The 14,144-nt window shown below is 34.5% G+C and overlaps 1 protein-coding gene across 2 annotated transcripts in view; it reads left to right on the top strand.

Moving 5' to 3' along the window:
- BBS7 (Bardet-Biedl syndrome 7) overlaps positions 1-14,144 on the top strand; it is a 34,696-nt gene that overhangs the window by 18,752 nt on the left and 1,800 nt on the right. For both annotated transcript variants that reach the window (XM_033134297.1, XM_033134298.1), the window contains 8 exons: positions 1,197-1,389; positions 2,533-2,607; positions 4,922-4,987; positions 6,754-6,893; positions 8,584-8,748; positions 12,052-12,161; positions 12,279-12,382; positions 12,514-12,637. In XM_033134297.1, coding sequence (XP_032990188.1) covers positions 1,197-1,389; positions 2,533-2,607; positions 4,922-4,987; positions 6,754-6,893; positions 8,584-8,748; positions 12,052-12,161; positions 12,279-12,382; positions 12,514-12,637 — 977 coding nt within the window. The remainder of the gene's footprint in view (positions 1-1,196; positions 1,390-2,532; positions 2,608-4,921; positions 4,988-6,753; positions 6,894-8,583; positions 8,749-12,051; positions 12,162-12,278; positions 12,383-12,513; positions 12,638-14,144) is intronic.

The following is a 14,144-nucleotide window of genomic DNA, read 5'->3' as shown; positions in this document are numbered from 1 at the left end:
TGACTTCCTGACACACAGGGATTGGTTTCTTGGCCTGTTCAGTTTGTCAAATCCTTTGAAGGGGACTCAAGTAAAATTGCTTCATATAATGAAGATGTGGGAGTTGCTGAAGCTTTTAATGACTGCTCTCCCTACTTTAGCCCTTGTCAACCTCTTGGGGGAGAGAGGGCCAATAATTTTTTAATGGTAGTTGAGGGTTTTTAAGGCAGCAGAATTCCACAAGCACTAATTCACTAAAGCTACACTACAATTTCTCCACAAGCCGATTCACCAACATCACCAGGAGAGCAAGCTCTAATTATCATACAAGAAGGATACCAAGTAGAGTTAACGAGGACTATCTCACATCCACAGTACAATACCTCACGTTTATAACCAAGTCTGCCCCTCCTGACGAAAGCTCATGAGAAGCTTCTGTTTTGTTCGTTCAGCACCTGGAACATAGGAACATTTGAAGCACTCAGTACCATTTCTTGAACAAATGAGTCCTTTCCTTTGTTCATTGCACAAATCCCTTCCAAGGTGCTCCCTAGACTTTTCCCCCTACACTGGGGTAGTAGCTAAGCCTCGGGTTGGTCTACCTCAGTTACTATTTACTTCATTTGCAAATGGCCTTTGCCAGTAATTGGAGTGTCAGCGATGCTGCACAGTGAGTGCAGTCTCAGCAGAATCCTCCCCAACACCAGGTAGAACTGCAACTGTACCCCTGCTTCATGATCATCCTTGTGGTCCCCCAGGTGTTAATTCTTACTTTGTCTCTCTTCCTTAACGCTTCCTGAAAGGTGCATGTTTAACTGCTTTCACACATTTTGTTTCTTGTTAAGTCTAACATCTTCCTCTGCCCCAGTACAATCAGGTTCTCTTCTGTCTAGTATGGAGTACTAGACAGAATGTAGTACTGTAACCAGATCTTGCATTAGAATTGATTATTTGCAACCTGCTTTGATACTTACAACTCTTTATTAATATTGCTGCTATGGGACTGAGTGGATGTTTTAATGTTTAGATTAGAGATAAATAATGTTGAATCGTTTGGTCAGTTATAAAAGCAAAAAAAATTGTTCCTATTAGTGTTATAGTTCTAATTCAACCAATAAAAGTGCATTTTGCAGAAGTGTCTCAAATTTTTATAAACATTCAAAGGACCTCAAGTGTTTACCCTTATAGGTGACGAAGTTGTGCATATTTTCCTATAGCAGTGAGTTGGAACACCTGCAGTATAAGGTACTACAGGAGAGAGAGAAATATCAGCAGTCTTCTCAGTCAAGCAAAGCAAAATCAACAGTACCTTCATTTAGTATAAATGACAAGTTTACATTAAATAAAGATGATGCCAGCTACAGCCTTATCTTAGAGGTGCAGACAGCAATAGATAATGTCTTAATACAGGTAAGCAAAATGTCTGATTTCTTTGTTTTATGACTGAATCTATTTTGCAGACCAGTCATGTGCACTAATTATTATCGAACACTTTTTTTAGTTTTAGACAGTAATTTTCAATATTTGTCTTTTAAATGTTATACTTAGTTTAGATAGTAATTTTAAAGGTTTATCTTAATCTTCCATGAGATGACCAGTTTGCTCATAGATTATCTAAATTACATCTTTCCTTTTATTTATCCTATACATACTAAACAAAAGGCTGATGGACTTAAGTTTCAGGATGAGTCAAAAGGACATTAAGGATTTTGTTCTTTAGCTAACCTATAAGAGGATCATAACAGAGGTGCAACTTAGAAAACTCTAGTATTTAATGCCCTTATTCGAACCTTTTCTCAAGCTCCAAATCCTAAAATGGTAGCCTGCAGTACAACCTGCTCATCGAGCACCACTTTCTAGGGAGATCAGTAGGCAAAGTGGATAATCCCAAAGGTGAAATTTAGGAATAATAATGTACAACTCCATTCATCAATATACTTACTTATTTTTTCCTTTAACTTGGAATATATTCATGGAGTTGAAAAGGATGATATGTAGTATGATGAATGGAAAACAAGCAAATGATGGAAAAACCCATCAGAAAATGAGAAAAGAATAAAGAGGAAGAAGAGGACAAGGTTTTAAAAGATAGGGAAAGATCAGATTATTCATTAAAACTGAAAGGCAGAAATCTCTCTTAACTAATGCTAGCTTGGGGGCAGCTGCATTGAACAACTCTAGGAGCACAATTAATGTCAAAAGTGCAACAGTGGTTCTTCAAAACTGCCTCTCCAGAGGGGACCAAAAGTCATCCCCTTTCTGTGTTACAACTGAAGTTAAAATTGATTATTTGCAACCCATCGTAACATTTTCAGCTAGCACAGACAACAATAGAAAGATTATACCTTTAAGGGGTTAGTGAGAGACAACATTCTATAATCTCTGATAAATAAGTCATTGTAATATAACATTCTCTGTTAGATTTATTTTCTAGAAGCACTTATTACCAAATGTAAATTCAGATGATACAAGAATAACCCTTAGAGAAAATACGTTTTGTAAAAATGTTTAGTTTTCCATCTGAACCTTTTTTTCTTTAAATATTGACTGTAGAGTGATGTTCCAATAGATTTACTTGATGTGGATAAAAATTCTGCTGTTGTCAGCTTTAGCAGCTGTGATTCTGAGGTGAGTAAAAAACAAAGAATTCTTCAGACGCTTTCATTTCTATTAGGCCATTTTGAATAAAGCCTGTGAACATCACTAGGGTTCGTTGTTTCTTCAGTCTCTCCCTTCAAAACTTCCCCTCAAAATCTGCTGCTCTCTTTCTTTGTCCTCAGATAACCTGTAAACTAGGGTGTTGTCCCAGATCCCTTCCTTTCTCTGATCTCTTAAATCCAATTACTTACTGGTTCCTGCCCTTTCTACCTTCCTGGCCTTTCTGCCTTTGTTCAGCTTCATTTGCACGTCTGTTGACGTTCTGCACCCTCAGCTTGCTTGCTAGAACTGCTCATCCCCCACTTGCTCTGCCTCTGTCGCCTCACTGCCAGCTGTGCCTTCACTGCCGCCAGACAGGCCTTCCTAAAATACACGCATCACTGTCGTTTCGACCGCAAAACCTTTGGAAGATTCCTTGTTTCCTGCCGCATATAAGTCTAGATTCCTCGTTGTGACGTAAAAAATTGTCCACAATTCAGCTCTTGATTACATCACCAACTTATCTTTCAGCAGCTGCTACCTTCTCTTCCATACACATTATTTCTGCCAAGCTGACATTCTTAAAATTTCTTGAAAATGCTATGTAATTTCACACATTCCTGCATTTGAATGTGATCTGTTCCTTCTGCCTGGCCTTCCTCACTTTTCTGGACTCTTGCTTAACCTTCATTCAGCAGCCATTTATTGAGCATTTACTGTGTACAAGGTACCTGAGATGAAATCTCACCAGAGCTTTGGGACCTGCTTATTATATCACTTCTTTCTGCTTCCCGCTAGCAGACTAGCAATCTCAGAACTCCGGGTGGATCCTGAAGAGAAGTTTGGTAAACAGAAGGTCTGGACTGGCTGCATTGCCCAGGGCAAGCCAGAACAGGGGGCAGGACTGCGCTTGGCTGCTAGTTAGTTAGTTACACAAAGGAAAAAGGGATAAATATAAATGGAATAAAAAGAGTAAAGATCCCTTCCTTACTCTGATCTCTTAAATCCAGTTACTTGATAGCTATGTGAGGGACTAATTTTCAATGTAATATAATTTCATATTAAAGATTTTTTTCTTGATAAGAGATTTTGTAACAGTTGTATTATATATATGGTTTGTCATCCCTTTTTGAGAATTAAAACATACGTGAAAAATTAGGGCCTACACTTTTATGATCATTTAAAAAATCAAGTTATATAAACATAAAATCTTTAATTCCTAAATTATTATGAAAGACTGACCTCTTTTATTTACATCACTGCAGGATTGTTTGGAATGATTATTTTATACTAATTTAAAACCTATTCTCTGGAATGATAGCTTTATAAAAACTTTACTATGGGTATTTCAAGTACATACAAAAGTACAAATAGTATAATTATCTCCATATACTCACCACTAACTTCAACATATGGCCAGTCTTACTTTATGTTCTTCACCCTTTTTTTCCCCCATTCCAAACCGAATCCCAGACGTTTTATTTCTTCTAATCTATATCATTTTATCTATAAATATTTGTTTTTAATTCCACAAAAATTAATTCATTTTTCAGTTGATTGAGCCTATGCTGACTAGGTTTAAATTAATTGAAATGTTAATGTTTGAATTTTCTTTTTGATATTTGCATCCTTTTTATTTCTTCAGTTATTAAATATAGGGAAATAACAGTACATGAAAATTGCATATCAAATATTTCATGTTGCTTTTTATTTGCAATTCATGAACCCAGATATATTTTTCTATTTTGGTAGTTTAATATTCAATTTCAAGAAGTTAAATACATGAACTGACCTCTCCAATTTAATTCAGCAAACACATATTGAAGTCCTGCAGTAAGCCAGGGACTGTGCTACTTGGTGAGATATTTCTCAGTCCTCTATAAGTATTTGTGAAAATCAAAGACATTCTATACCAAACATTGATGTTTTCGTCTTATAAACATTAGGAGTTGGTACCATACATTAAATTTTTAGAAGAACAATTAATATTTTAAAACATTGCTGTAGAGACTCAAGATAGAAAGGGCATGACCTTTAGAGTCTGAAAGGTATGGATTTGAATTCCAATTTATTACTTACTGGCTTTTGGGAAATTTACCCAACTCCTCATGCCTCAGTTTCTTCATGTGTTAAAACTTACTTAGTGAAACTTACTGCATAGGGTTGTTTATAGAAATAAGCAAAAAGCATTTAGCGCAGTGCCGCCCAGGTGAGAGGTGCTCAGTAAATGGTAACCATTATTGAAGTTGTTTTTATTGTTAAAAACATGGATTCATCCTTTTCCTTCACTTTCAATTCTTCCCAGTCAAATGACAACTTTCTTCTTGCCACTTATCGGTGCCAGGCAAATACCACAAGGCTGGAACTCAAGGTAAAAATGTTTGAAAATACCTTTACTTGAAAGTTTGAACTTTCTTCTTTATCTTGGTATATATCTTGCAACAAAAATGATATATCTTCGTGTTAAATTTCTCCTTGAAATGATTCATTTTGTAGTAATGACTTTTGAATGATGTGTTAGGTTTTAATTCAGCCCATACCATTATCTCTGCTATTATTAGTCAGCCAGTCACAGTCAACCAGTCACCTGCTCTAAATTTACCAATCCTTAATTTCCTCTAACTGGAAATATTTTTTCTAATTTTCTATTATGGAAAGTTTAAAACATGTGTAAAAGTAATTATTCTAGCTTCAGCAGTGACCAGCTGTTGGCAGTCTTGTTTATACTCTCTCCATTCCAAATTATTTTGAAGCAAATACAAGATATTTTATAATTTCAGTTGTAAATATTTTAGTATATGTGTCTAAAAGATAACTCCCTTTTAAAACATAACCATAATACTATTATCATATCTAAAACAAATTAACAATTCTTTAATATCATCAAATATTTAGTTTTCACATTTCTCTAACTTTTGTTTTTATTGTTTGTTTGATCCAGTCATGGTCCAAATAAGGTCATTTGGTTATTAAAGTATTGGAGCATTTGCCCTTATTTTCCTACTATCTGGATTTTTCTGTCTGCATTCCAGTGATATCATTTATTACTATCTGTTCTAGAGAAAATCTTTTAAAGTTTTTTTTAGCAATTTAGTAACATAATCACTTCTATAATTAAACATTGATTGTGGCATACAGATCTAATTTTTAATGTGAGATTTTAAAAATTTTTTATTTTTTTTTATATATTTGTGATCTAAAAATTAAGGAGGACTGTAGCTTTTTTCCTGGTGTTCCTCATATTCTGAGATTCAAAGTATGTTTCCTTGAAGAGATGTTGTTATACAGTTTTTTCCACGTCTGGTTAAGGAAATTCCAGTTTAATGTAATTTTTTTCCTAAATAATTTATTTTAGTCCACATACGAGTAATACAAGAGGTACTACATACAATCCATCCCATGAATTGGAACAGAAGAGCTGAAAGGGGGGCAGGCAGGAGAAGCTGGACAGCTTTCCAACTTGTCTAAAATTAGATCTTCACAGTTTAATGAATTATTGCTTTCTGTTAACTGTTTATGAATTCTCAGAATATTCAACCAGCCATCTTCAAAATCGCTCAAAAGAATTTCCTAATCTAAATATATTATAATAGATTATGAGTGTGCTTCTCTATTTTCATAGAAAATCAAGAGTTAAGTTCTTGGAAACATTTTTTTCTGTCAATAGATTTTAATAGCTTTATGTTACAATACCCATATTTCTGAGAAAATTAAATATTCCATATAAATTTTAGTTATTTGGAAAACTCACTTAACCCTTCAACAAAAATATCTAAATTTGAACCCTTTTTGATGTGACTCATATTATTCACCTGTGTGTTTAAATGTGCTAGACTAGTATGTGAGAATGTGTGTCTTTTGGAATGCATAGCGTTGCTAAGTATAGACAAATCACCTAAAAATATGTGGCCAGGATAACTTGTATAGATGGATTAATTTTGCTTTCGACTGCCAAAATCTTCTAAAATTTTCTTTTACTAGTACAAAATAGTTGTTTAATAGAGTGCCGTTATTTTCTTCAAGATATTACAGAAGAGATTAAGGCCTAGTACTTGACTACTTGTGTTGAACATTTTAAAGATTATGTCTACATTGGTAGATTATTTTCATTTTCTTTCCTCTTTTGTGTGGAATCAGATTCGCTCAATTGAAGGCCAGTATGGCACACTTCAAGCATATGTGACTCCAAGAATTCAACCCAAAACCTGCCAGGTCCGCCAGTACCTTATCAAACCCCTTTCACTCCATCAAAGAACTCATTGTATTGATCATGACAGGTAGGACAAAGGAGGAGTTTATTTTTAGGGTATTACATGGTACAGATAAACTTGCTTTTAATTTTTATAGTGTGAATTCTGGTAGATAATTGTACATTTTAAAAATTTAGTATTTAAATGCTATGGATTAATATTTCTGATAGATATGAGATCTTTGTCTTCTTTTAGAGGCTGGCTTGAGTTGGACTTCTCTCTCTCTCATATATTACCATTCTGACATCTCTAACACAGTAACAGTTTTTTTTTTCTCTCTCTCTCTGTTTCTCTCTCTCTCTCTGTTTCTCTCTGTCTCTCTCTCACGTATAGTGAGCAAATAGCATTTAGCTTTTGAGTTTTCTGTGAAGTGAACAAGACCTCAAGCATTGCCGTTCTTTCTATTTCACCTCAGAAAATACTTGTAGAGCAATTGATTGTGATAGTCCCTGTTATTTCTGACTTCCATTCCCTCCTGTTTGTAGTTCTTCACTTTATTTCCTGAAGATGAGAGACCATGGGTTTAAATGAAGGATAAGGGAAAGAATTGAATGGTTGAACGAACACTTTCCCTGTGTCGTGCACTATCATTTAAGTCTTACAGCAAGACAGGTAGTAATAGCTCCATTTTACAAATGAGAAAGGGAGACTTGGAAAAGTAAAGAACTTGCAGATACAAGAAACAAAACTATGATTTGAGACCAAAGCCCATGTTTTTTCCTACTGCAGCTTGTAATTTTAAAGATATGTAATTTAAACAGATATAAGGAGAAATATTCCTAAGGAAGATTTGTTTTTGAAAACATTAAAGGGGATAGATTCTTCTGAGAGTGTCTTCCTGCATAAAAGTTGGAGTTGTTAGTGGAGGGAGCATAGCGTGATGCAAAGAGCAGCAAACTGGGAATCAAGAGACTCAGGTTATACTCTTAAATCTGTTCCTGTGTAACTGGGGAAAGAACTTAATCTCTTTGGGCATAAGTTTTCTTACCTGCAAATGAGAGGGTTGGTTTGGATGGTACCCAAAGTCCCTTCTAGTTCTTAGTTTTCTTAATTTTCTTATTTTCTTAAAATTCCTTCTGAACCTTCAATTCCACAAACTTTATATTTTTTTAACTGTTTATAATTACTCATTTGATTTATTTAAACTCTGTTTGATTTATTTCACAACTGTGTGTGTGTGTGAGTGTGTGTGTGTGTGTGTGTGTGTGTGGTTTTGCAAGATAGATGGTATTATTCCCTAACTTGCTGAATGGCACACAGCTATATAATAGTAAGTAATGGAGCAGGGTTTCAAATCCATCTTATTTAAAATTAAAAGCCCAATTCTTTGCCTTCACATTATGCTGATTATTTTCCTAAGGAGATTCTTGTATAAGTATGTTTTGTACTTTGTATAATAGAAATACTAGATGAACTTTTTAAAAATGAAATCTACCTGAGTAAACTGAATTTGTTTCTAAAGCATGTTATAATGAAAACAAGCTATTTATGTTACTTAACTGAATATTAAAAGCCAGATGTATAGATAAGCACTCATTTTTTTCATGAAATCTAAATGTTCATTTATCTGATATGTAAGATTAATCTGAGAAAAATTAAATGGATACTTTAAAATTTGTTTAGCTACTATTGCAAAATCCTGATTGTTAATGTGTTGTATATATATGTATTTAATCCAACCCACATGCAAATGTGTACCTCTACTATGAAATTATAGACCTGTGAACACACTGACTTTAACGGGCCAGTTCAGTTTTGCTGAAGTTCACTCCTGGGTGGTGTTTTGCTTGCCTGAAGTTCCTGAAAAACCTCCAGCAGGAGAATGTGTGACTTTTTACTTCCAGAACACTTTCCTGGATACACAACTGGAAAGTAACTACAGGTAGATAACACTTGTTACTACTTCACAAGGTTTCTTTATAAATGGAGCTTCTAAATTTTCATTTGTTTTAAAACAGGAATAATTTGCAAATAATAGGATCGAAAGCCTATACTGCTCAAGAGAATCTATTGAAAAACAAGTAAAATTAATGAGTTTTAAAAAATGATTGAATAAAGGTAAATATGAAAGATCAGTACATTTCCCATTCCCAACAATAACCAGTGATAAAATAAATTGTTTAAATAAGACCCTTTCAGAGTAGCAATAACAATAACAAAATATCCATATAAAATCTGTAGGACTATTTTTTATTAGATATAAGCAGAAGTTACATAAAGAAAACTTTAAAATTTTATTGACATGAAAGACTTGATTCTATGGAGTAACGTCTTCTATAGTCATCAATATGAAGACATTGTAAACATGTCAGTTCTTCCCAAATTGATTTGAACATTATTCTGATTCCAATAAAAATTCTGAATCAATTTCTTTATGCAGAAATGGGAAATGACTCAGAACTTCGGCTTAAAACGTGCAGGTTTTTGAAGCTATCGCGTTATGAGGTGGAGGTCACTATGTTCTTTTATACTTTTCTCAAGCTCCCAGCTGCACTCCTGCGCTCTTCCCACCTATATCTCATGGGCTCCCACAATTTTTATTTCTCAGTACAGTAGAAGCTAAAATTTCCTTCTCCTTTGTTCCCATCTCTGAGTGTGAAATGACTTCCTTCTTGGGTAAGGCTAATTTCTCTACATGTGATCTTTGAGCTTGTACCCTCCTGCTTCTTCAAGATCTTTGCATTCTGATTGTCTCTTACTTCTGTAGGTTGTTTTTGTTTGTTTGATCTTTTGTTTTGTTGTGTTTTGTTTCGAGGCGAGCGGGCTCTTTATCCTCTGTCTGTCTCTGCCTCTTAAGGTTTCTTTCCTAAGGAGATTACTGAGGTTTTCTACTTCTGTTTCCTAGCTGAGACCTCCCCATGCTGAATTTTGGAAACAGCTGTGAACTCAAAATTTTACCTTAGAGTGCAGCCTTTTGGAACCAAGAACTCTCCAGAAATCTAACTAGTTTTAGGGTCAGTTCTATGGAGCTGTTTCACTGTATCTTCCAAAGGACCTTACCTGTATCTAAACCTGTAATAATGACTCCTGTTTTGTTGGGGGTTTTTTTGTATTTTGTTTTTTTTGTTGTTTTTTTTAAAAGAGGATAGTTCACTGAAAGCAAAGGGTCAGAGCTCCTGAGCAGGAGGGGGTCCCAATGGGGGTGCCCAAATGACTCCTGTTTTGAAGTACCAGTGAAACTCACACTTTATTCATAGCAGACAATTTGACATGCCAGTAGCATATTATATGTTTTTATAATAGCATGCCTTTGTCTTTACCATTCTGTGTCCCTACATTTTTTTTCTTTTCTTTTTAACAGTCAAAACTCTACTTACTCTTCAAGACCCAATTGAATAGCTGCATTTTTTACTCCTTCATTGATTCTCTTCTCGGTCCCATAGCATTTTATTCTTACCTGTCTTAGGTACTTATTGTTATTTATTTGAAGTAAAAAGAGGGTGCCAAAAAATGTATACACATTTTAAGAAAGGAAAACTGTATTAAAATTGTAATACTCAATATATACCGATAACAAAAGATGAATACAAGTCACGTTTGACTTCTGCAATTACAAGAGGAGCTCAGAGTGGTTACCATTAGCGTCCAGACACTTCTGATTACAGCGAACTACTGCTTGAGCAATGTTGACCAAAGTATCGAATTATATACATTTTTTTGGCACCCTCAGTATAATAACTTTTATGTAAGCGTCTCTCTAAATTAGCCTGTAAGCTCACGGGCAGTCTACATCTTGATTATCTTGGTATGTGTCCCCCAGGTACCTAACACATGGTTTTGGACATAGTGGTGCTCAATAAATGTGTTTTGGGAATCTGAATAAAATACACATACATGGAGGAAGTGTAGGAGCATGTGCTTTGGGGGCAGACATCCTTAGGTTTGCATCTTGGCTCTGGGTCTCGCCAGCTATTTGACCTTAACTAGATTATGTCACTCTCTGAGCTTCAGTTTTTTCCTGAGGAATGGATATAATAGCACTTACTTCATTGAATTGTGATGATTAAAAGAAGATAAACCCTATGAGTCATTCCACAGTATCAGGTACTGTGTTTAATATTAAGTAGCATCAGTTAAAGACTAGTGAAAATCTTATGATTTCTAAAACTTTAATTGGAATCAAAATAGTAAGTGTGTATTACTCATCTTTCTAGAAAAAAGAATCAGTATTTGCCTACAGCTAGTCAATATAATCTATTTTTGTGTGTGAAAAGATGAAAGATAGTATATATTAGGAAACTTTTGGTCCTCATAAAAAGGAGCCAAATGCAAGCTGACGTAACCAAATAGAAGGAATTTATGGACTTCTATAACTTGAAAGTAGCAATAATCTGCCTGAGCACAACTGGATCAGTGGCTTAACTGGTGTCATCAAGACTATTCTTTTCCATTGCTCAGCTGTTTTGTCTTTTCTTGGCTTTCCTGTGTAGTGCCATGGTGGTCAACAGCAGCTCCATCCAGCCTTACATCTTTTCAGCTACCATAGAGCTTCTCTTTCCCACTAGTTCAAGTAAAAAAAGTCCCAGGAGTGAGTGTCACTGTTGAGCCATGAACCACTGTGGCCAGGAGTATGGAATACACTGCTCAGTGCTTCCTCCTGAAGGCCCAGAAATGGGGTTGAGGCCAGTGCCAATGATATTATATGCATTTAGAAGGAAGAGAGAGAGAGATAGGAGTGGTTCCCTAAAGAAAAACAAGGGTCCTGTGACGGGCCATAAGACGTGACAATAGGTGCTGGGCGTGGAAGAACAGACGATGCTACTCTTAGGTTTGATGTCAGCTTTCTTTTAAGGAAGAAGCATATAGTCATGCTGTAATTTATGTGAGTACATCAAAGAAAGACATGTAAATAAGCTATTCTAAATGCATTTTATATACATAATGGGTTAGCTATTGGAAATTTTATTAGTGAAAATGAAGTTGTTTTAAATCGAGGACATAAATTAGCATATTTTTAGGAGGCATATATCTAACATCTTTTATTTAGTTTTGCAAGTATGTTCAGAATTTAAATTAATACAACAGTAAAGGTTATACATTTAATATGCTTTATATTAATGAGATGTGTGTATAAAGAAATCTAAAATCAAATGAAATAACACTAATTACTAGTTACAAAATATGTATTTACTGGATGTATTTCGTCCTAAAGCTGTTCTTTAAAATATATATATTAATTTTATAGAAAAGGAGAAGGAGTTTTTAAATCTGACAACATTTCTACTATATCCATCCTAAAAGATGTGCTTTCTAAAGAAGCTACAAAGAGGAAAATTAACCTTAACATCTCATACGGTAAAAAAAGAAAAATGAATCATTTTTTTCTGGGTATTTTTTTGATTGTTGTTATTACAGTGAGAATGTTTCTGATCAAAATTACTTTCTAATTATGCCTGGCTCAACTTCTTCTAGAGATAAATGAAGTATCAGTCAAACACACTTTAAAGCTAATCCACCCAAAGCTGGAGTACCAGTTGCTTTTGGCTAAGAAAGTTCAGTTAATTGATGCTTTAAAAGTAAGTATATGTGTCATGGACTCATGATCATTATTTTATTGTGATGGGATTTCTAAAATTTTAAAGACTTTAAAGTTATACTGGATTGAATTTTGAGCATTAAATTGCTTCTGTTTTTAATTTTAAACAAGGAATTGCAGGTTCATGAGGGAAATACAAACTTTCTGATACCAGAATATCGCTGTATTTTAGAAGAGGCAGATCACCTACAGGAAGAATACAAAAAGCAACCTGCACATCTTGAAAGACTCTATGGTTAGTGTACTATTCTAGAATACCTTGCCATATTTCTTTCTTACTGGCTGTTTGTAAAGGATCATGTGAGAGAAGTTGGGCAGAGGAGACAGGCAAAGATTACAGCATCATGAACCTGTGACAGCCAATTTGTTGCTTAGAATATGTATTTTGTCAAGTTAGTTTTAATATTTAGTAGCTTTATTTGTTAAAATGCAAGTAAAATTAAGTGAAATAAGTATAATGCAGTGTGGGGTTATATACATGAAGAAACCTGGTGTGAAATGACTATAATCTATGAAGCATTAAAATTTAGGCTATATTTTACACAAATAATTTTTAGGTTTTTTTGCTATTGTGAAATATCAAAATGCAGCATTTAATATATTTTTAGGCAAAATTTAATAAGGGATATATATATACCATGTCAGTTTACAGTCCAAAACTCATTTTGTGGGGTGGCTGGTTAGCTCAGTTGGTTAGAGCATGGTGCTGATAACACCAAGGTTGCTGGTTCGGTCCCTGCATGGGCTGCTGTGAGCTGCACCCTCCTTTAAAAAAAAAAGCAAAAAAACGAAAAACTCATTTTGCTTTGGTGGTAGAAGTTGGGTATTTCACAAATTATACTGAAAAAGAACGAGAGCAAGAGGAAAGGAAGGACCAGCTTAAGAAAAACTTTATTTTTTGCAATCTTTACATAAGACCTACTGTACATAGCACACTTGTTTATTTATAACATCTTCATAATCAGGTGGGATACTTAATCCTTAAAAAAAGCTCTGCAAGGTAGATGGTGTTACCTCCATTTTTTACACTTTTTAACTGAAATCTGAGAGTAAAGAATTTGTTGTCGCATAGATAAGTAGAGGCAAAGCCTGCAGAACCTCCTCACCCCAAAATGCGTGCTTTTTGCACTATGTCAAGTCTTCTATAGAGTCAATTAGTGTCATCAATCTACATTTATCCTTAAGCCTACCTGATGAATTTCTTTTATTACATCGAGGGACTTGCTCACAAACTGTAATAATAATATCTAATATCTTAGTATTTACTATATGGAAAGCACATGGTTTTTTATCCTTATAGCAGCCTAGAAGATGGGTGGTGCAGACCCACTGTCTCTTATCACCACTTCCAAAATCCAGAAAACTTTGAAAAACAAAGCTGTTTTTCGTAAATCACTTGGCTTGATAAGTGAGTCATAAATCAAATCTGACTTGATCTGAATTAATTTAATGACAAAATCTCACTTAAACTGACATGAAATTATTTATAGTCTTTTTTATTCCACTTAGTGGGATTGTTTATGCATATATTTTGTTGCAGAAACATTACTATGTTTTGTTATCAAATGCTGTCATTCACTCCCCTTCAGAATTATACCATATGTGCTATATTCTTTTTATTATCTTCCTAAACTGAAAAACTCTGAAACATACCTCCCACCCAGGGTTTTGGGTAAATGGATTGACAGCTTGAATCGTTTCCATTGTACATATGAGAGAACTTAAAGGTGAAATAATTTGCC

Source organism: Rhinolophus ferrumequinum, chromosome 18 (genome assembly GCF_004115265.2).
Source record: "Rhinolophus ferrumequinum isolate MPI-CBG mRhiFer1 chromosome 18, mRhiFer1_v1.p, whole genome shotgun sequence".
NCBI lineage: Eukaryota > Metazoa > Chordata > Mammalia > Chiroptera > Rhinolophidae > Rhinolophus > Rhinolophus ferrumequinum.
The sequence above is the reverse complement of the archived record's forward strand: the minus strand, read 5'-3'. Positions and strand labels throughout refer to the sequence as shown.